We start from the raw sequence: 23,792 nt of genomic DNA, 5'->3' as shown, positions 1-23,792 counted from the left end.
ACGAATGATAATAACTATTTCAGATATTGTCATTTGTATATGTCATAAGAGATCACTGTATGACCTCTAGAAAGATGTGCATTAAAACTAATACATTTTATGTGTACAGAAAGTTCATTATCAATTACAGTTTGGCAAGAAATATATATTAAGTTGGCCATATATGAACTAAGTTATGGCAGATTTAACATCAGGAGAATGATTAAAAAGTTCAAGATTTAGCTTTAGCTTCTTAAATACAAAGTAAAAGACATTACATTATATACAAGATTAAGGTATGGCACTGTATGAGTAAGCAAGAAATCTGTTTCCATAATAATGTAAATAATTAAATAACCACCAACAGCAAAACTAGTGTAAAACATGAATATCGTAAACGTAAGGGCAAAATAGAAAACTCATAATACCAAAACAACCGCGCTCAGTCACAAATCCAGCATTTCTGCGTAAAAGCCATGTGTGAATCAACAAGAAAGACACTTCCGCTTAAAGGCAAAATAAAAGTCCTACTTTACACAACATCTATCTGCATTTGCTTGTAGTGGAAAATGTGTCACCCCACAAGTTTAATGGGGCATTACACGCGTTTTTTCCTCGTCCTCCGTTAAAGTCTCTAACAAAATTGTATCCAACAGCTATTTCTCAAGAAAAGAAGAAGTTTTTGTTGTAGACTTTTACAGCAACACCTTCGCTGCTCTTTGTCGGACACTCAACAGCTTCCGGTGTACATCGCGAGCGGGTGTGATTGTAGTGGGGCTTTTATGACGGAATAGTGTGGTTTTAGCCTTGATCTGCTTGTTCTGCGAGTGTCTGCAGTGATCAGGAGTGTGTATTCCTGCGACAGAAGAGCGATGGGCTTCCGCAAGAAGAACAAGAGTCCGCCAGTGCTGAGCCACGAGTTTGTCATCCAGAATCACGCGGATATGGTGTCGTGTGTGGCCATGGTCGTCCTGCTGGGGCTCATGTTCGAGGTCTGAGTTTACTCATAAACACACACCTTAACATCTTCAGTCAGTGTTAAATCGGTATCATACACACCTTAACAACCTCAGTCAGTGTTAAATCGGTATCATACACACCTTAACAACCTCAGTCAGTGTTAAATCGGTATCATACACACCGTAACATTTTCAGGCAATGTTAAATCTGAATCATAACGTTACACACCTTAACAACCTCAGGCAGTGTTAAATCGGTATCATACACACCTTAACAACCTCAGGCATTGATAAAAATTAATCATAACGTTACACACGTAACATCTTCAGGCAGTGTTAAATCTGTATCATACACACCTTAACAACCTCAGGCAGTGTTAAAACGGTATCATACACACCGTAACAACCTCAGGCAGTGTTAAAACGGTATCATACACACCGTAACAACCTCAGGCAGTGTTAAATCTGTATCATACACACGTAACATCTTCAGGCAGTGTTAAAACGGTATCATACACACCGTAACAACCTCAGGCAGTGTTAAAACGGTTTCATACACACCGTTACATCTTCAGGCAGTGTTAAAACGGTATCATACACACCGTAACAACCTCAGGCAGTGTTAAATCGGTATCATACACACCGTAACAACCTCAGGCAGTGTTAAAACGGTATCATACACACCGTAACAACCTCAGGCAGTGTTAAATCGGTATCATACACACCGTAACATCTTCAGGCAGTGTTAAATCGGTATCATACACACTGTAACATCTTCAGGCAGTGTTAAATCGGTATCATACACACCGTAACAACCTCAGGCAGTGTTAAAACGGTATCATACACACCGTAACAACCTCAGGCAGTGTTAAAACGGTATCATACACACCGTAACATCTTCAGGCAGTGTTAAATCGGTATCATACACACCGTAACAACCTCAGGCAGTGTTAAAACGGTATCATACACACCGTAACAACCTCAGGCAGTGTTAAAACGGTATCATACACACCGTAACAACCTCAGGCAGTGTTAAATCGGTATCATACACACCGTAACATCTTCAGGCAGTGTTAAAACGGTATCATACACACCGTAACAACCTCAGGCAGTGTTAAATCTGTATCATACACACCTTAACAACCTCAGGCAGTGTTAAATCGGTATCATACACACCTTAACAACCTCAGGCAGTGTTAAAACGGTATCATACACACCGTAACATTTTCAGGCAGTGTTAAATCTGTATCATACACACCGTAACATCTTCAGGCAGTGTTAAAACGGTATCATACAATGATTGGCCATCATGTCTGAAGTTATTTCCTATTAAACCTATTTTGATAAGATCAGTAATACATCTATGACATGACTGTCATGTTTCAGGTTAGAGTTTCCTATTAAACCCATAACATAACATGTTTAATCTGTGTTAAATCCATATCATACAATGATCGACTATATCAAACATGATTGGCCATCATGTTTGAAGTTATCATTTCCTATTAAACTCGTATCATATCATGATCGTCACATTTGAGCTTATTTTTTAATAATCACATATCATAACCTGTTTTGATCAGTAAATCTATGACATGAACGTCATGTTTGAGGTTATTCACTTTAAAACTCAAATAACAACAGCAGGATTATTCTTGAGCATGATAGTGTATTGTATTATACACTATTAAACTCCACATTATCATGTTTGACGTATTTATTTTGATCAAACCTTTATGAAATCATGCTATTGAAATTTGTAGTCGTAACACGATTGTCACATTTTAGTGTATTTTTAACTAAAATTACACTCAAATAATAACATGGCCATCTTATAACGTTATGTAAATATGCATTATGTATTACACAGGCAATTAATTAATGGGTTGAATATTTCAGTGAAGACATAAAATCTTAATACGTTGTTCTTAATATAATTGCTTTATTAGAAGTAGGTGTCCACATGCCACTGAATGCAAGTGAAAGTTATTTTAATATTTTAGCTAAATGCACTAAACATGCTAAATGGTCTAAAGTCAAGGACGTCAAAAAATGAAAAGATAACTGACTTTGCTTCCTCATTACAGTCTGACTCTTACATGGAAGAAACGGATATTTGACCTGTACAATGTTCTCAACTTCCTCCCAACTTAAACTTCCTTAAAACACTATATTATAAACTATAAAAACTTTAAAAATCGAATCTCTGTTTCTGTAAGAATATTGCAGCAGTTTGTACTAGAACGGCAGGGCATATTTGATGTGGTGCTGTTAATGTTGTGGCTTTTGCAATTTGTTTTTGTATATGTGTATTCATATGATTTTTGTTTTATTGCAGGTGACAGCAAAGTTTGCCATCATGTTCATCACAGTCCAGTATAATGTCACACAAAGCCTGGAGACAGGTACGGCCTAGATCTTTCAGCAATGCTAAGTTACAATCATCAGGGTCCAAGCTGAAATACATGTGACTACAACTGACAAACTGAAACGAAAGACCCAGTTGTTTTCCCACAAAATGTCTGTGGATGAACAATTTTCCTGTGTGAGTGAAGGATTCAGAGTCAATCATTTAGATAGTCTTCACAGGTCCACTTTCATCCGAAAACCCGAGACCGGCTTCAGGTACAAATCTCGGACTCGAGGGTGATATTGGAAGCTTCGTGTCTTGGGTAATAAAAAAGGGGTGAAAAAACGTGCTTTTACCATGTGGACCTGAAAAGACCAGATTTTATTTTATTTTTTTAATATGCTTATGAACCTAAAAATAAACTTATTTTTCATTAAAAGATATCTTATTATTTAAAACAAATATAATTAAAACATCAATTAATTTTATGATGGTGTTTTGATGCCCATTCCTCCCTCTTCTCTGTCAGTCTGTGCTTCAATGTGGAAATGCTGCACAATTCTGGATGAATCGAAAATGATTTTTTTTTTGTTGCAAACAATTCTGACTTTTTTCTCACAATAGTGAGTTTACATCTCAGAATTGCGTGATATAAAGTCGCAATTTTGTATTAAAGTAAAGTTGTGAGATATAAACTTCTTATATCTCTTCTTATATAAAGTCAGTCTTTTTTTTCCTTAGAATTGTACTTTATAACTCGCAATTGCGAGAAAAGATGTCAGGATTGCGAGATATAAACTCGTAATTTCGTGTTATAAAGTCAGAATTGCGTGATATAAAGTCGCAATTGCGAGAAAAAAATGTCAGAATTGTGAGAGAAAAAGTCGTGACTATCTTTAAAATGTTTTATTCTGTGGTGGAAACAAGTTTCCATACGAATCTTCCACGATTCTGAATAGACAACTAAACAAAATCAACTCACTAGAGGTTCTGACACAATATTAAGAGTTGCAGTCTATTTAATAATGCTTAATTAATTACAATGAATTATTTAAAAAACATCAGTTTTAATGAATGATTCATAAATACTTCACTTGTTTCATTACTGGATGAATCTCTTGGAAAAGAACACGCTTTTTAAAAATGATTTATTTATTATTTTAAATGAGTTTTTCCCGCAGATCCGTGTGAATGGCTAACGCTCAGACAATGTCATCTTTACACGAAACAGTTTTTAGCACATGTGTAAACGTACCCTCAGGGAAAGTGTAAATTCACACATTATAGTGACCGTGAAAATATTTATTTATTTATAAAATACCGTTTGTGAGGAGTCCACAGACGATACAGTTCTTCTACTCACGAGTGTGTTTTTCTGCCGCTCATGACCTTTCACCTCTCACCCAGGCTGCATCCGTTGAGAAATGTCAAGTGTGTGATGAGCACATCACAGGTCTTGCTGTAGTGAGAAGTGTGTCTAGATGAGCTGCACTGCTTGGACCCCTAATGAGTGTGTATGAATGTGTGTTGGTTTGCTCAGATGCAGAGGACAAGCCTGAACCCGTGAACTTCTACAAGTACGGACCCAAGGACATTGCCACGGTGTTGTTTTACCTGCTCATCGCCATCATTCTGCATGCCCTGATTCAGGAGTACATCCTCGACGTGAGTAATGCCTTATATTCAGCCTGGGAAAGAGGAAATCTTTAACGCTGTGTTTCAGGATCACTGCTCAGATGTTCATTCGTGATATAAAAGCTCACAGTTTCTCCTCAAAGCTGCAGGACGTCCAGGCTCGTTCAGTTACAGTGGAGGGGAAACACCAAACATTCATGTTTCTGCTTTCAGTGTAACTGGTCACTCATTAGTGCAGTTTCTACTAGGGCTGAACGATTAATTACATTTGCGATAATATCGCGATATGATGAAACACGATTTTGTAACCGCAAAAGCTGCGATTACACTAGTCACGTGACACGCGAGAGAAAAGCAGAGTCTGCAGATCAAGCATCAACTTGGCACGCTACGCGTCTGGGCTTAGTTTTTAAACACAGATGCGTGATGACGCTGCGCGTGCTTTAGAAACAACCGTATTCTGATTGGTTCTAATTTCTCTCTCTCTCTCTCACACACACACACGACACTGCTCGAACCTTCCGAAAAATAATCTTTCATAAAGTTCGGGGTTTAAGCGAATTACAAGGACAGTCGCGGGCTTCATTGCACAGGTTTTGCCGCTTTGATGCATGTCGTGCGCGGTCATGGCCGCCGGAATTTCCCTTACAAATGCTCCACAAAGGCATTATTTATGTCTTTTGGAATGCAGTTGGCTTATATATTAAACATATAAAAATCACTGAGAAAGCTGCTTTCATTTTAAAATACTTACGCGCGCTTTGTGAAGAGCGCTCGTGCATGCGGCCGTGAGCGACTCGTTGGTTAAATGTTCTTGCATCTCAAAATGCTTTTATGACGCAAAATTAATGTAAACACGGTCAGTTATATCTTAACCCAGGGGTAGGCAAGTTCGGTCCTAGAGAGCCGCTTTCCTGCAGAATTTAGTTCCAACCCTAATCAAACACACCTGAACAAGCTAATCAATGTCTTCAGGATTATTAAGGCTATAGGCAGGTCAGATTTTTTTCTGTGTTGGAACCAAACTCTGCAGGACAGCGGCTCTCTAGGACCGAACTTGCCTACCCCTGTCGTAACCCAACAAGACAAACCACATTTACAAATTCAAAAGAGATATGTGCATTAGTGTGAATGCAAAAACGTTCAGACAGCCTAATTTAAATACTGAAAGCACTCTTTGTTTATTGCTTGTAATGTTTTTTTTTGTTCCTCTTTATTTACTAGCTCATATATTTTGAAGTTATATTAGTTTATAGCCTATTTAAAATTCTTAACATGTAATTGGTTTAATTCAATATGTTTATATATACAGTATATATATATATATATATATTAGGGCTGTCAATCGATTAAAATTTTTAATCTAATTAATTACATACTCTGTAATTAATTAATCTAAATTAATCGCATACACAATCTTACAATGTTTACATGGTACAATTTCTGGTAAGCTACGTTTTTATTATTATTGCTTGACACAAATTTCACGATTTCAATTTAATTTAATTATTGTGATTTGATGCAATATTGACTCATTTGGATAAATATTAGGTACACAATATAGGCATTCATTTTTCTCAAGAAAAAAAAATCTCACCCAATGCTGTAAAAATACAGAGATATTACCATATCAGCTGGTAGTATTTAAGGTTAAAAATAGCTCAAATTAAATGTAATGCGTCTTTATTACAAATAACAACATTGATATAAGTAAAAATATAATACATACGTAATATAGTAGTAGGCTACATACATTTTGAAAAATACTCTCTATAGCTCTTTTTTTATAGCCAACTATAACATGCTATATGGTCATGAAATGGCTTTCCTGAGGTAACTTAGGGCTAAATGTTATGTGACATAATTGTTCTCCAGCTGTTTTATTGACCTCTTTTCGCGGTTGAAAAACACTGATTGATCGAGGAATATACATTTCGGTAAGTTTTAGGCTGCCCTACTGTATCTTTCAACATTGGTCATTCGTGTTTATTTACAATTAGCTAGAGATGATTTACAAGCGCCAAAACGGTATTGTTTGATTTTCGTAATAAAATTAACAGAATCTGAGAGCTGAGATTTTTTTAATATCATAGTAACGTGCTCTGTCTTGTCTGTTTCCGTGTCCTCTCTTTGGTGCGCGATTTTTCTGTGCGTGAGAAAATGGTTGTGTGACGTGAGAGCGCGTGAAAAGTTACAACACACACACACACACACACACACAAGCGCGCTTTCTCTCAGACACACTCATCGACTCACGCACAAACTCCTGGATGCTTTGCATTTATGTGGTACTTTAGAGTTTGACGAACTCCGTTTGTTATAAGTAAATGTTCCAAACAATGATCCAAGCAGCGCGTTCTTGTCTCCCTCCTTCTTTTTACATGAATGCTAGAACGGCTCCGCAAAGGTCAAAACGGAATGGATTAATCTGCGTTATTTTTTTTTACGCGTTATTTCTTCTAAGATTAATGAATCGAAATTAACGCGTTATTTTGACAGCCCTAATATATATATATTTTAAGTATGTATATTTACACATGTAATTAAATACATATTTTAAGTGTTATTAAGATTAATCAATAAGAAAAAAAGTAGATCGGATCATGAGCTGCCTAAAGATTCCCATCTCTAGTGTACAATGATTTATTGCTTGTCTTTGTCAACTAATTAACAAGGTAAAGAACTTAAAAAGTAATCGCATATTAAATCGCAATATTGGTTAAAAAAATCGCAATTAGATTATTTTCCATAATCGTTCAGCCCTAGTTTCTACAATACACTAATGTGTTTTCTAATAGAATTTTTTTTTTTTTTACTTTTAAAAGTGCAAAATGTTTTTTGTGTGTGTGGAGAGAGATTTACTCAATACAGTAATATTGTAACTTTTTAAAGAAATCATTCCAATATGCTGATGTGCTCAAGAAACATTATTATTAATGTTGAAAAGTGTGAGTGTGAGTGTGAGTGTGAGTGTGAGTGTGAGTGTGAGTGTGTGTGTGTGTGTGTGTGTGTGTGTGTGTGTGTGTGTGTGTGTGTGTGTGTGTGTGTGTGTGTGTGTGTGTGTGTTTACACACTAGGGATGCACCGATGGAAAAATGTTGGCCCGATAAGGATAATTCTTTATATTTGAATATAAATTCTAGAGTCTGAATACAGAAACAAAGGTCTCAACATTAAAATCCATGTCCAGAGCACACAGTTATAATGTTCTCATGATAATTTTATGTAGTCTATATGACAGACTTTGCACTGTTGCACTGAACCGTATTTTCCTTTTTTTTTTTTAAAGTGATTTCAATCATATTTCAAGCGATTTAAAACCATCATGTTGAACAGTGTGCATCTGAAGTGTCTCAGCTGAATAACATAATACATTATTTGTCAGCTTTAATATATTGGCCAAATTTTCTTATTTGGGCCGATACCGATATGGTGGTCAATATATCGTGCATCTTTAGTTGAAACTAGGGCTGTACTCAACCAAAGAAAATCTTGGTCGACTGAAGTCCTGAAATTTTCGACTAAAAATTACGTTAGAAAAAAAACCCCGTTAAATTAATTATCTGCGCACTTTGCGCAGTACTTGGTAGCCTTGTTGTCCACCTAAATGGATTATAAATTAACATAAAAAACTAGTAGGCTATTTGCAGTATATTAAATAATTTTTTACCTAATTATTTTCCCCTGAAATGAGTATGACACACGAGTCTGTCGGCTCTGACAGCGTTGCATCACGTGCACCTGCGCAAAATCATTTCCGAAAATAGTACAATGTCAACTAGTGATATCACAAGAACTGTTGAGGAATATGCAACATAATTTAGACAATTCTTTTTGTCATATGTTATAATAAGTTATAACTGTCATTCAGTTCATCATTTCAGCCGCTCTGTGCATCACACAGAGCCCAGCTGCGCGGCTGAAACACGAATAGACTATTAACTTAAAGCTTTTACTCTTAATAAACACAAAAGGCACGTCCACTTTAATAAAAAAAGAATATTTATTTAACAAACCAGATAAAGAGCAGAAACGAAATAAAGTGCATAACTGATACGCCAATTCTGATATGTTCATAATAGCCTACTCAAAACAGACAGGGCAACCTAACGCAGACAAGTTTACCGCTTTTAGATGATATGTCATGTTTGTCGTCGAGCTGTGGAAGGCAAACTGTTGCTTGCAAACTTTGCATTCGACCTTTTTGCCGTAATCAATTTTTTAACTAAATGCCGCCACGCTGTCGATGTCTTTGTTGTTGACATGTTAGAAGAAGACTGACTATTCAACGCTCTCACAATTAAATAAATAATATTCAGCATCAAACTTTCTATAGCCTATTTATCTGTCTCTCTTCTCCAGTGGGTTGGGCTAATCTAAAAAAGTGAAAACAAGGGGTGTTCTGAAGACAGACTGTTACCTGTGAAACAGGGGTACTCTGAAAACACCCCCATTAGCAGTTGGTGCTTCCCCCCTGATGAAATGAACACGCAAAAAAATCGACCAATCAGAATTTTAGTCGAACCAGAACGTATCGACCAATTAATCGACTGGGACATTACAGCCCTAGTGGAAACGATACATTTTTTCAGGATTGTTTAATGAATAGAAAGTTTAAATCAATATTTATATGAAAGAGAATCTTTTGTAACATTTATAAATTTAATTTGTGCTTGCTAAAAAATATATATTTTTAAGTGGTAGTTAAGTGGTATGTATATGCGTGCAAGTAAGGGATATTCTTTATCTAGGTGTGCGTTACACAACTTTAATGCACGACGTGGAGGTAAAGAATGTTGTGCACATTTATTTATATATTTACGCAAAAATATTGTGATTTTGTCCGTGACTTCTTGCCATTTCAGGCCTTAAGCCTTTGTCAGACTTATTTTATTCAACAATGGATCTTGAAAGCGACTCGAATGGCAATAACCTGACTCCTTTCCCGCAGAAAATCAATCGCCGGCTACACTTGTCCAAAACTAAACACAGCAAGTTCAACGAGTCGGGACAGCTGGCCTCCTTCTACCTGTTCTCCTTCGTCTGGGGCGTCAGCATCCTCACCAATGTGAGTCATCGAGACATCACGACTCATTTATCCTGCACACACACACACAATAACTGACTGTGGTTTTCTGTCCACAGGAGGAATTTGTGACAAATCCAACTTTTCTTTGGGAAGGTTATCCTCATATTCACATGGCGTGAGTTTTGAATCATGTGACGACTTCATTCTAACAGCCATTAAAAAAATTTGTCCGATTGCTGATAAAAGTGTCCATCAGCCACATGAGGCATCATTAATGTGTAATACAGACAGTGCGGGACATGTTGTGTGCCTGAATCTAATGCTTTTGGTAAAGTGCTCATTCAAATCACTAAGTATGCACAATAGGGATAGTGATCATTTATTTAGCAGTCATGTAATGTTAGTGGTTTATATCTGTTAAGTCCAAGTGTTAGAGGATCCATGTAAAACATTTTTACAACATTTTTTACAAATTTAGTGTTCATCAGAAAGGTCCAAGACCCCAGCACTTTTGTTGCACTTGAACCACGAATACAAAAAAAAAAAAGATTTGAGGAGTTTTGTGGTTGAAATTTTAAAAAGTAACAAATCCTTCCCTCGCGGGTCAAATTGACCCTGTTGGGAATTAATGTAAGTCGAGGAATGCTTCAGTACACATAGAAAAAACTAAAAATGCTAAAACTTTACCAAAAAGTTATTTTATAATGTCTGCATGTGTATCTGAATGGATAATGAAGTTAACTGGCTTTAGGACCCAGAGGAACAGCTCATTTACTCATATAGAGCTATAAGCCCATCTAGTGGAGAGTCATGAAATATCATGTTATATTAATATTTCCCACAAGAGGTCGGCAAAGGTATTTTGAGCAGAATTAAAAGGGTTATGCATGAAATTGTAAAAGTTGAAATAATGTGAGGAATGTGCTTAAATTACTATTTATTTATTGATAAAATGTAACAAGTTAAAAGTAAATGCACTAAAAAAATCTCCACACAAAAAAATTTGCTTTAAATTTTGAAAAAATATTAGCAAAATGAAATAAAATAACCTTTCTGGACCAAAAAAAATTAAGTATAATTTTAGGGCTTCGGGTCATTTTGACCCGCGAGAAATAGAAATGTGCAGCATCAGTTAATTCCTATACACTATTCAGAAATACATTTCTCATTAGCTTTAGTAGAAGATATGAACTTATATCTATTTTGTTGTTCAGTAAACTTCAATAAAAAGCCAGATCTTAAATGCCTTGTAATTTAACTATCCAAAAACAATGAACAGCTGTTCAAATCCCACTCAGACAAACATTGTGCTGTTTCCTGGCCATGATGCTGTGCTGCACGTGCTCTATGGTTTCAGCATATCAGTACTCAGATTGTAACCTATTTATTTGTGTGAGTGTTTGACACATGAAGTGCCCCGTCGAGGCTGATCTACAATCATCTTTCTGTCTCTTAGTTTCCAAGTCAAGTTTTTCTACATCTGTCAGATTGCCTACTGGCTCCACGCTCTTCCTGAACTGTATTTCCAGAAAGTACGAAAGGTAAGGCTTAGTTCAGCTGGAGCTGAGAGCAGTTTCTATACAGTATGGGGAAACACTTTACTCGGTTTATTAGTTAACTTTAGTTCATGTATTAACTAACATGAACTAGACATGAGCAATAGATTTGTTACTGTATGTATTAATCATCTTTGTTAATGTTAGTTAATAAAACTCCCGCTGTTTATGTTAGTTCACAGTGCATTAACTAATGTTAACAAATACAACTTTTGATTTTAATAATCTATTAGTAAATGTTGAAATTAATATTAACTAAGATTAATAAATGCTGAAGAAGTATTGTTCATTCTTAGTTCATGTTAACTAAGGTAGTTAACTAATGTTACCTAATGAACCTTATTGTAAATTGTTATCCAACATGGTTCTTGTAATATGCAAATAAATTGATATTGGGTTTATTTTTGTTTTTAGGAAGATATTCCACGTCAACTCTACTATATTTGCCTTTATATATTTCACATCACTGGTGCCTATGTCCTCAAGTGAGTGTTTTCTCATTTCACGGTGAATCTGTGTTATGATGAGGATAGTGATAGACACAGAGACCCAAACCTGTTCATCTGTCTCCCTTTAAAGAGAAAGAGCTCAATTTATTGCAGCATTCATTCATTTTGCACAGTGACTATACAGTTATTTATAGCATCTGTAATGGTGAGAATGATTAGCTTTAGAAGATTGGAAATGACTGTGAACATTAAAACGGGCCTGAGAGGAAGGCCATGTTCATTTAGACAACTACAACCCAGAGTGTTATAAAGGTGATGATACACAAGGCAACTTTTTAAGCAATGTTGCTGGGCAATCTTGCAGAGCGATTGTTGCTTGGGCACTTACCCATTGAAAATGGGCAATACATTTCCATCTGTATAATTTAGATGGGTCGTGGCCCTGTGCCCGTTGACGGCAAGATTGCTCAAAAAGAGTTCACATGTTTTCTGTTTGCACAGCACACGGTAGACAAGTGCATGAATATGGGTAATCATAGTTTATAGATGTTTATTTTTGACTGGTTTAACAGTGAATCTTACTCGTGTGTGTGTGTGCGTGTGTGGCCTCTCAGTCTCCACCGTTTAGGTCTGGTTCTTCTGGTGCCACATTACCTGGTAGAGCTGCTGTTTCACGCCTCACGACTCTTCTACTTCAGTGATGAAAACAAGCAGAAAGGGTTTGTTCACTTCCTATCTCGAGCCCTCAAGTCACTGTGCTTATTTCCACATTTTTCTTGTCTTATAATCTCATAATAATGTTTTTATAACGTTACATAACGCCTACTTCCTTTCCCCACACACGCTTCCTCTGCAGAGACTGTTAAAGTCCCCGTCAATCATTTTATCCCTTGGAACTCATGTTTTATCACCAAAATTACATATTTAAAAGTTTTTTCCTTGAAAAAGAATTTGTCATGTCTTAAAGTTGCTTGAATGTAACTCGACACCCTTTCCTCATTTAGTATGCGCGGTTCTCTGAATATGCAAATGAGCCCCACCTCCACTCACTCACTCAGCTCAGAGATCCACTCATTGACGATCACACGTTGATCTGATTGGTTACAAGGTAGTTTGTGACGTCAGAAACACCAGCGATTTCAGGCCGTGTTTTTGAGACTGTTTTTTGGTTCACTGCAGTTTTAAGGAGAAAATACTCAGCAATGCTGTCGACTTATGAATTTACACATGGTTTGTCTTAAAGCATATTAAAAACACCACATAGACATATTAACACCATTAAAAGCTTGAGATGTCCTGTGCTGTTTCTCTCTCAGGTTCACACTGTGGGCTTTGCTGTTTGTCATCACCCGCCTCCTGACACTCACTGTTTCTGTTCTGACGTTCGGATTCGGCCTGTCCCGCACAGATAATCAGGGATTTTCCTTAGCGGATGGAAACTTCAATGTGCTCACTGTCAGGTAGGTCATGTCCCACATGCTTGCTTGCTCTGTGTAATTTAGTTTTACTAATGTAAGCAGTAGACAGATCTAATATTCTAACAGAACAACTAAGTGACTGTAAGACTGGAAGCATGCTGGGTAATATCTTAATCAATCATCTGATGTATGCTGACGATCTGGTCATTCACAGCTGTTAAATGTATACTCTGATTATGGGATTAAATATGATGTAAGAATGAAGAAGAGTGTTGCCATGATATGTAGAACAAAACTGGATAAGGACCTTCATTTTCCAGATTTTGATTTGTCAGGGCATGTACTTAATGTATGCACTAAAACGAAATATTTGGGGAATGATGAACGTGTGATGATGACGATATGTATAAGCAGTGCCGAATGTTATATACCCAAGTTTATATGTTGGTGAGAAAATTGTATGTGTGGTGGGATCAGGTTAAGATAAACCTAGAGCATAATGTACTTCTTTATATACTGCTCTCTTGTGGGTTTAAAAAAGTGAGCCTATGTAACCTTCAGGTTACCTGGAATAATTGTATGAGGATTATATATTTGGTGGAGCAGTGCAATAATCGATTTTGTATGTTGAGAGCAAAAACCTTTATGGCTTTATAATCGGCTGGATCATGCAAAGAATGCTATTATTATGCTGTCGTCAAACCCTAGGCAAAGTGTGGTGCGATGTCAGCCATTTATGAGAAGTGGTCGACCGATAGTGGTTTTTTGATGGCCGATGCCGATATCTTAGAGAGCGGGATGGCCTGTATAAAGCCGATATTTTTTTTATATATATAAATATAAATAATATTTATTTTAATCAATATTTAATAAATTAGAAAACAAATCCTTAAAATAAACATGCTTATACTTTAGATGGCAACTTCTTGAATCTGCAATCCTATTACAGTATTTTTCACAAATAAACTAAATGTTTAAAAATATATGAATATGTGAATGAAAAGGAAGTAAACACTGCAACGGCACTCAGTAATCTGGTCATTACGTGCGCTCTGGAAAATCATATTTTTTCAAGTAAAGACAAGGGAACACTAATTTTACATAAAGCACACAGTGAAAACGATATGAATATGACACAGTGGGCCACTGGATATAGCACAGCATATTTTAAAATGAAGGATTTAAAGTTTTTCGACGGTCTCCTGTGAAGCTGATCTTCTGTTCACATTCACTCACTATACATGGACCGTCACTCGCAGGAACACGTTTATGCAGGCTACAAATACACACTTCACAAGATATCACAGCTGGATTCGATTAAATCTGCAAGGTTTGTGAAATTAAATGTTTATTAGATATTCATAGATTTGTTTAAATGATGTAGATGCGCATTTGCTGAATGTTGACGGTAAATGATAAAGTATTTTAGCCTGATTGTTTGCCTTTTCTGTTACAAATATATAAAAGCAACGCTTTACTTTTTCGTATACCATTTATTTTCTTTGTTTACCAGTTGTGTCTAACAAAGTATTAGATATGAGTGACAGAGATCGTAAACTAATGAAGACGGAGAATGTCAGCGAGCGCTGATCGGGCGATGCCGATATTTTTAAAAGGCCAAATATCGGCCAATATATATATCGGTCGACTACTATTTATGAGAAAGTATTGGCATAATTGTCTATTTTAAATGTTTAGTATTTTGTGTAGGTTGTTGAATGTTTTCTCTCTAATGGACCTTGAGTCGGGAAATAAAGTTAAATTGAAATTGAATAAGTAGTTCATCCCAAGGATACGGCTATGCCAGTACGAGATGGTGGTTTTGAAAGTGTGAATGTACATGACCAGTGCCATGTGTTCTGTGACGTTAGGCTGGTCATCATCTACAGCCACAATTGTATTGGCAATCATCAATTGTATTCTGCAAACTGCAGTTATTCTGACGTTAAATGCTGAATTGGGGTATTTGTGAGTATTGGACTGTCCTCTTTCAGGATGACCTGTCTGTCGGCCATCTGCCTGACCCAGGCCTGGATGATGTGGAAATTCATAAACTTCCAGCTAAAGAAGTGGAGAGAACAATCTCAAATCCAGGCCAGTAAGAAGAAAGCTGTCAGCCCGAAAAGCAGACCCAGCAAGAAGGACTCCAGAGGTGAGTCTTTCCCGAAAGCCATTTTGCATGTAAATTATAATGATAAATTACAATAATCTTTCTATTTATATTACTTTTCTCCCAAATTAGGGCCATTTACGCACGGTTTTTAACTTAAAAAAACAAAACAAAAAATTTTTTATGCACTTTGGCCGTTCATTTGGACAACAGCCGTGTTTTGGGGACATGAAAATGCAAAATTTTGAAAACAGGTTTCAAAGTACAAGGTTTTAAAAACTATACCGTTATCATCTTGGTGTAAACTACAAAACTTAATTTTTGTGATAACTGACGTTTTACATGTTCAGTCTATAAGCGTGTGGCACTTCTTTTCTAAGTGACATCGCCATCTACTGGCCTACCAGCAGAATACAGCACTTTTAGTCTTTTTCACGGATCCGTGTGAACGGGGATCATTTTGACAACATTGACGTCTGTACACAAACTTTTTTTTTGAAACAAAGGAATAAACGTATTATTATTAGGGATGGCCCGATACCGATACTGGCATCGGGGATCGGGTCGATACAGTCTTCATATACTCGTACTCGTACTAATAAAAATTTGCCGATACCACGCCCCGATACCACATACATTTTGTGAAACGAAACTGGCCGCCGCGAGTGCTTTGTCGAGGTGAACTGAGGCATAGGGACGTGCACTCCCAACGCAATAGAGTGCGGCACGGCACTAGATCTGATGGCAGAGTGCGAGCGCGGGCAGTAATGCACTCACTCTGTGTGCGGGTTGCGGGAGAATAAAACGATTCGCGGGACTCCCGCAAACTAGAAATATCTGTGAATACAACATATTAAAACTAATAGATTTTTATTCATATGTTGCAGAAAAGCAAGAAAAACAACCGAAACAAAACAGAAACGATTTACAGGCCAGAGTTTCTATTCATAACATGTTTGCCGCGTTGAGCGATGTAGCCAATCACAGACATGTGTGTTGATTTCTTGAACGCAATGGCCAATCAGAAGCATTTAAGATAGACTCCCCTCACCGCTCTGAACTTTTTTGTTCAGTGCTGAATTCTGTATGCTGGCAAATCCTCTAATTATAACAAACAAAGTGTGGATATTATGAAAGATTCATTGTGCTGTCAGCTTCATTGATGATAACAGATTTGTGAGATCGCGATGAACTGTCAGCTTTAGGAATTAGGCTATTAAGGGAGCGCGCTTTGGGCGCATTCAGTAATGTCAGACCATGCACGCAGTAACTGCTTGCTTTTATGTTAAATTAACAGTGGTTTGTGTGTTAATAGATTTATTATTTTACTCATTATTATTTATTTTTAGACTTGTTAAAACAAGCAGAGAAGAAAATAAAAACAGTCTTCTAACCTGTGTTCTAAACTAGTCTTCTGTCTTCTTTTCTGGGAGCCTATAGTTACTTTTGTGGTAGAAATATCGGTATCGGTACTCGGTATCGGCAAGTACACAAATGTAAATACTCGTACTCGTATCGGTTTGAAAAAAATGGTATCGGGCCATCCCTAATTATTATTGTAAAAAGTGTCATTTATATATGCCGCGGGTCGCCCCTCTCAGTGTATTCCACCATGTTGAAGACCATAAGCATCTGAACATCTAGATAAGTCACTTCAGATTAGGGATGGGACGGTATGAAGATTTTATATCACGATTATAGTGACCGAAATTATCGTGATTATCAATATTATCACGGTTTTGTTGAAACAAGATGAAAGTGTTAAAAAAGAACTGATGCTCACACTGAAAACATTTCAACAAGTTTTATATTTGAGAATCAACGAACAACAAATAAAACGAGCAGCTCTATGCACTTTTAAAAGTAAGATTCTATTCTGTGGCATTTATGACCGTCGTCAGTAGCAACATATTATAACCGTAACTCAGCGCACATCCATGCATCACAACGGGCGCGCTCATTTCATTCAAACACAATTTGTCATCTCGCGTCTCCGTTTTTGATTGTATTGAAAATGAAATCAGAGTTGATTTATTGTTTACAGAATTTGATAATATTGTTGTGATCATCTTGTCTGGACGAGTTTTGTACGCTGTACAAAATGGGTTTAACAGGTAAGAATAGAGACATTAATCTCTATTCAATATGTCCCCGTAATTATGTGGTAAAAAAAAAATTGATGTAATAAGTGTTCAATGAATATACAGCTGTTTGAACTTGTTCGTTTGTCTTTGGCTAAAAGCCACTTATTAGTGCGAACTTTTCTTCGCGGAAGCTTCAAGCTTATTTCAAGTGAGTGAGATAAAATATTTGAACTCAAAACAACATTTTGTGACAAAGTTAACTTGCCTTGCGTTCGCTACAACAGTGGATGATGGTCACACAGGATGGCTCGGCAGATTTGAAGTGTTTATCACAGCGACTTTTTTGAGCATGTTCTGCAGACAGAGTGACCATCCTCGATTAAGTTTCCCTCAGGATTTTTGTAAATGCTAAAGTATGACCACACCTCAGCCTGCGTCAGACTGTTTCTGGCTGGACAGGATTTATAGTGAGTTATTAAAATCGCGATAATCAAACACGGTTTTAATGATAATTGAATTTTAAACGATATTACTAACCGTCAGTACATTTTATCGTGGTGTATAGTGAAACCGGTAATCGTCCCATCCCTACTTCAGATAAACGTTTGAGAAAAGAGGAAAGTTGTTACTTGTCAGTTTCTCACTGGTGATACAGCTGGCGGGGATTTTCTTTAATGCCTTTTTTCTATCACATATTTTAGTAGTCATCAGATATCAATCAAAGGCATAAACACTCAAAATTCATTGGACAATGATTTTCAATGGAAACAGTACTTTAAAACTTAGATAAAATTTACTGCACTATTTTAAAATCGAATACTTTTCTAATCTTGACTAAACGTATCATTGGAAAGAGTCATGGTTCCATATTTGGCCTCTGATTTGTGATATAAGTGATATTGTGATGGAAATGTAATAATTTGTGACACAGGATCTGTGACACATTAAAAAAAATCTAAGTAATGTGTTTTTGGTAAAGCTCCTAAACAAAATCTCATAGGAACCCACATTTTTGTGATATCAAATTCAAATTTGGAACATATCTTGGGTAGACATATCTTGGCTTAAATTTTTCCTAGCAATTTTAGAGTCTAAAAAGCATGCACAACAATGTTGTTGTTTTTTTTGACAAAATGCCACTACCAGGAAATGCTGCAGATCCAGACATTCACAGTGGTCTTGAAATTCCTTTGTTTTTCTTCCTAAGGCTGTTGTTTCTTGTTGGCAGGGGGTTCAGTGAATGGAGTCATGAAACCAGACGACAAGACATCGCCTAGAGCAAGAAAAGCTAAAGCCTCGTAAGAGGGAAGAGACCGCAGGTGCCCGAAATGTGATGCTCTGTTTCCACTCTGAACTTTAGGAAAGAAACAGATTGATAACTGCGAAACGAACCACAGACTAAGGAACTAAGTTGTACGGCATGGTTCAGGTGTAATTTTTCATTTTCAAAAAGAACTATAGATTTATAATCATTCATTATATCCATTTGCTCGTGACTTCTGGTTAGAGAGGGAGGTTTTCTGAATGGTTTGTGTTGGACATGAAGAGAAGTTATAGTTGCCTGATCCTCACTTTCAACTCCAGTATCTGCACAATGGAAATATCTCTGTCTGTCGTGCTGAGAAGTTAATCTGGCCCTGAGCTTAACACCGTTAACCCCGATTCGACATCATTTCTGTGCTTCTCATGAAACACACCGTGTGGATAGAAGCATTTGAGTCCCCGTTGTTAAAGCTCAGTCAGAAACTCCTGTATGAGAGGCTGAGGTGGCGAAGGACTGGTCACCTGACACACAACACGTCGGTTTCACGTAGCTTTTAAATGACCTTCGCTGTGTAATTTTACATTTAAACACTGAAAGCAGATTTTAGACTCCCGTTTCAGTGTTTTGCTGAGTGTGAATGTCGTTTAAGGCGAATCTTTTTGTGATTGTTTGTAGTGACATCAGTTGAGTTCCCCTGAAGGAAGCCGGTCTGGGGGGGCAGTTTTTGGTTGTGTTTGTGGACAGTTGTTGAGGTGGTTGGATGACGGCGCCCCCTGCAGGCATGGATGATTTATTTCTTTAAGGGTTGATAATGCCCTTTTTTTCTTTTTTGCATTTTGCCCCAAGAAGGGCTTCACATGCTAACCCAGGACTATTAAAGAGCTTAAGTTCGGTTTCTTGGTGCCTATCATTGCTATCATATATGGTAATCGATATATCCATAATTCATGCCTAATGACATCCTTCCTTGTTTCAGTTGTGATGCCAATTTAATCTGGGCCACACTAAAGCCTGGCTCTCACTACAGGATTTTTAGGCCGATCCGTGCCCGATTTACCTCTCTGACAAATCTTGTCCATGATATTGGCAAATGGTCGGTCCAATGTTCAGCCCAGATTATCTGGTATTGTGAGGCGTTTACAGATGAAGTCTTAAACCTCCCCATCAGGGGTGTGTTTCCCGAATAGCGACGTATCTCGCTGCTTCACTACTATAGAAGAAATCAACTAGCGAGTCACGACCGTTTCCCCAAACCGTATTGATGCAAGTTCAACGACTTTGGTTAATGATGTCACGCACATGGTGGAGTAATAACTACTTTTAATGAATCTGTTTGAGATCGAATTAGCACTAGATGTTTTTCTATAAATTACAGACATGGCATCTGAGGACTATTTCTCATTTATCTCAGTTATTTTGCTTTATTTCCAGATTCACTCATAGGCTCGTTCTTACACACTAGAGCACGTTCGCACATGCACACTCTTCAAAAACGACACTTTAAATCTCTTGACAAACTAAAAGATGTAAATGACATGTCTATGTATTCTAAATAAAAGACACAGATTGCACTGAATGTCAGCTTGCTTATTTGGCTCAAGATAAGGATTTATTGAGTCCACATGTCATGCAAACAAGAAACTCTTCTAGCCACAGATTGAGAGTGTCGCTAACACAATCACACAACTCTGCGATGCTGGTTAGAACGATGGTTCTGGGAAACACAGACTCGTTGAACAACGATAACGACAGAAGTTGCAAACATAGTTGGCTATCGGTGCTTTTGGGAAACACACCCCTGATCGTGGACACATCGGCCCAAGACGATTCTATCAAACATGTTTGATATTTAGGATTTTAATTACATCAGTTCTTTCACAGCAGCCAATGAGAGAAGTGACTGAGCACTTCTGAAATCGTTACGCGACACAAGCTGCCGTGCGGGTGTGTTGATCATAGGAGAGGTGTGTGGAAGGAAACGTGACATAACCTGTTGAGATGTCAGTGACGTTTACATTCGCTTCCCCGCGAGTCACGTGAGGTGCTAAATCTGGCATGTTGATCTTAATATCATGTAGTGTGTGATGTGCTACAATTTTCCAATCTTGTAGTGTGTGTGTGTGTGTGTGTGTGTGTGTGTGTGTGTGTGTGTGTGTGTGTGTGTGTGTGTGTGTGTGTGTGTGTGTGTGTGTGTGTGTGTGTGTGTGTGTGTGTGTGTGTGTGTGTGTGTGTGTGTGTGTGTGTGTGTGAATGTTTGAGATTTGAGGGAAAACAATCTGTGAAGATTCTCCTTATGTGCGTGTTGCAACCAGATTTCACAATCGATTAGGATTTTAAAAACTCCTGTAGTCTGAGCCTGACTTTTAAATGTGAGTGACCACAAACATGACGATAAGAAATCATTGATGTAACCGTTTTGTTCCTCTAGTGTGAGTAGTGCCGTGATGTGACCGGGGAAGAGGGGGGGCCGGTGGTTTAGATTGAGTCGGTGTGAACATGGGCTTTACATGTTACAGCGCGAGCTGGAGGTGAGTCTTCTGTCAGATAACATACAACATGTTGAGGTCAGAATTGTGAGATAAAAACATGCAATTCTGAGGAAAAAAGTCATTTTCCTTAGATTTGGACTTTATAACACGCAATTGTGTTTATCTCGTAATTCTGAAATTTATAACACGCAATTGTGATTTTAGATCTCGTAATTCTGACTTTATATCTCGCAATTTTGAGACAAAAAGTCACAATTATCTTTTAAAATGTTTGAGTCTGTTGCGGAAACAAGCTTCCATACTGAACGCCTCACACCACAGGAAAATCTGAAGAGATAATCTGTAGATCCATCCAGATAATCGGGACTTTCCCTAGGACTGTCGGAAGGGGAGAAATCGGTCCAAAGTCGCTTGATGTGTGGTTGGCTTAAAGACTTTAAAATGACTGTGTAAGTGTGGATTTTATCTTTAACACAACAAAAGCCAGTCTTGTGGGAAAGTTTTCAAATTATTAAAAAATTGGAAGAGGTTTTGGGTGCAAAATGTTGCGATGTGCATATGGAGCGTTTCTGTGAGTGACACCGAAGCGTGTGAAGCCCTGTTCTTATATGAGGAGACTCTTTTCCAACACTGTGGCCTTTTCCCTTCAGTTAGAGTGATGTTGTGTGTTATGTGTCACCTCTAACCCGTGACATCAGCGTGTGGCGTGAAGCTCATATGAAACCATACGATTCTCTAAGTGTCCTTAAGCGAACGAGTAGAAGTTGTGGTCTTTCTCGGTTTCAGCACTGTTGAGTTCTCTTTGTGTCTTTGTTATGTGTTTATTAGTGTAATGAGAGGTTTTGATCCTCTTTATCCTTGTTGAAATGCCGTGAACGTGTGCATGTTGCGATCTGTGAGAGAATTGCCTCGTTGAGAGCGTTTAATGCCTAATAGCAGAAATAAAACTATAGGCCTGGAATCAAAAGTGCTGTTCTGTTAAACTTCTTGTTTTTGTTTTATAATCAAGCATGTAAGCAAGACACAAGCTGCCAGTTCACTTCATTTATTGTGTGAACCCTGCCTTCACACACACACACACGCTATTGGATTATTACACAGATTTACACACACACTGTGGTGTATATTAGTTGCCAAATTGATTATAATGGACTTTCTCCAATTATTTTGTCTGTTCACATTAGTTCACATGCTTGGTTTGGCTTTAGTTCGGTAAGTTTGTAAGAACCAGACTCAAAGACAGTTTCTTGAGCAAAGATTACATAGAAACTTTCATAGGGACCTTGGTAATGCTCAGAGGTCATTCTCAATTCAGGGTTTTAAACTGCGATCTGTAATTATAATATTATATTATTATAATAACACTGCTATATGGATATATATATATGGATATGCCTCACACATGTGTAAAACTTTGTTTGTAATGCAAAGCTGATTCCTGAAATTCAAGTTGGTGCTTGTTCTTGTCTTACAAATTGTGTGTGTGAGGTCAGGAGGTTTTCTAAAATAATAAAATCTCCCATGATTACACAGAAAGATTTTGTTTTTGTCCCAAACCTCCAACTAAACCCCCACATTTAAACTTTTGTTCTGCCTGTGTGGATCAGGATTTTTCGGAGGAAACCTTTTTTTTTTTTTTTTTTTACAAATCTTTTTTTTTTTTTTTTTTTGTTGCTGACTGATGCTTGGCAAACTAAAGACAAAAAGAAAATTATCAAATAAAGTCATTCACTACTGAATAATTGTCAGATTTGTAAACTATTTTTATAGCGTTGAAATGTTGAGAGATGAACATTTTATTTAGAGCATATGAATATTTTACTGCTTTATGGGTTTATTATTTTTATACTGTGTGGGAGAAGCTTTCTACCATTTCAGTGGGACTGCAAAATGATAAATACTTCTAGTGACTATAGATATTGTGAAAAGATTTATACGTTATTGCCGCATTCCCTGATTTGTCACTGTTTTTAATTTGGGAAATAAAAGGTTATTAAGAGTCTGTAATCTGTATGATAAGTCTTCATTTTGTTTTCTGTTTGAGTAATGGGATTCTGGTGGATAAACACTGAAAATAAACATCACACCCTCTCATTGTTCTGTCACTAATGGAGAACTGCTGTTTTTGATGTGACTTAATTGTTTTCATTTTGTGTATATAAATGGACAAAAAATCAAATTCACAAAATAAGTTTTTACAATACTTGCAGTGATCATTCATCATCACCACAATTATTATCTGTCAAATTAAAAGATGCACCAAAGCCTTCTGAAATACCAGATACACAGAATCTAAATTATTTTCCACCATGCTTTACATTTACGCTGTTACTTTTCGAATGCTTGCCTGTATGTTGAGATATATAGGGTTTTTTTATACATATAAAATGTTATTAATATATATATATGTATTTATGCAAGTCTGTGATGCTTTTTGTATGTTTGTTCTTTGATTAAACCTTTTGCTTAA

At 37.0% G+C, this 23,792-nt stretch overlaps 2 protein-coding genes across 2 annotated transcripts in view; one reads left to right on the top strand and one right to left on the bottom strand.

Moving 5' to 3' along the window:
* aar2 (AAR2 splicing factor) overlaps positions 1-726 on the bottom strand; it is a 5,397-nt gene extending 4,671 nt beyond the window's left edge. The window contains exon 1 of the mRNA XM_077217786.1: positions 408-726. The gene's annotated coding sequence lies outside the window, so the exon portion shown is untranslated. The remainder of the gene's footprint in view (positions 1-407) is intronic.
* LOC143724608 (translocating chain-associated membrane protein 1-like 1) lies at positions 699-23,792 on the top strand. Its single transcript, XM_077217788.1, has 11 exons — positions 699-971; positions 3,277-3,343; positions 4,829-4,953; positions 9,875-9,991; positions 10,069-10,127; positions 11,409-11,493; positions 11,923-11,993; positions 12,572-12,676; positions 13,274-13,417; positions 15,370-15,527; positions 18,798-23,792. The coding sequence occupies exons 1-11, from the start codon at positions 852-854 to the stop codon at positions 18,869-18,871; spliced, it is 1,125 nt and encodes a 374-aa protein (XP_077073903.1). The 5' UTR covers positions 699-851; the 3' UTR covers positions 18,872-23,792.

The sequence above is a fragment of the Siphateles boraxobius genome, unplaced genomic scaffold, assembly GCF_051911475.1.
Source record: "Siphateles boraxobius isolate OS27281-9 unplaced genomic scaffold, OSU_SipBor_1 76, whole genome shotgun sequence".
Lineage (NCBI taxonomy): Eukaryota > Metazoa > Chordata > Actinopteri > Cypriniformes > Leuciscidae > Siphateles > Siphateles boraxobius.
This window is presented reverse-complemented; position numbering and strand designations above follow the sequence as displayed.

What these genes read in the sequence shown, in the direction of transcription:
- LOC143724608 (XM_077217788.1), top strand. Translation starts at nt 852, where the DNA reads ATGGGCTTCCGCAAGAAGAACAAGAGTCCGCCAGTGCTGAGCCACGAG. An exon ending in CACACAAAGCCTGGAGACAG is followed by an intron (nt 3,344 to 4,828) that starts GTACGGCCTAGA and finishes TGGTTTGCTCAG; the next exon opens with ATGCAGAGGACAAGCCTGAA. An exon ending in GATGAAAACAAGCAGAAAGG is followed by an intron (nt 12,677 to 13,273) that starts GTTTGTTCACTT and finishes TTTCTCTCTCAG; the next exon opens with GTTCACACTGTGGGCTTTGC.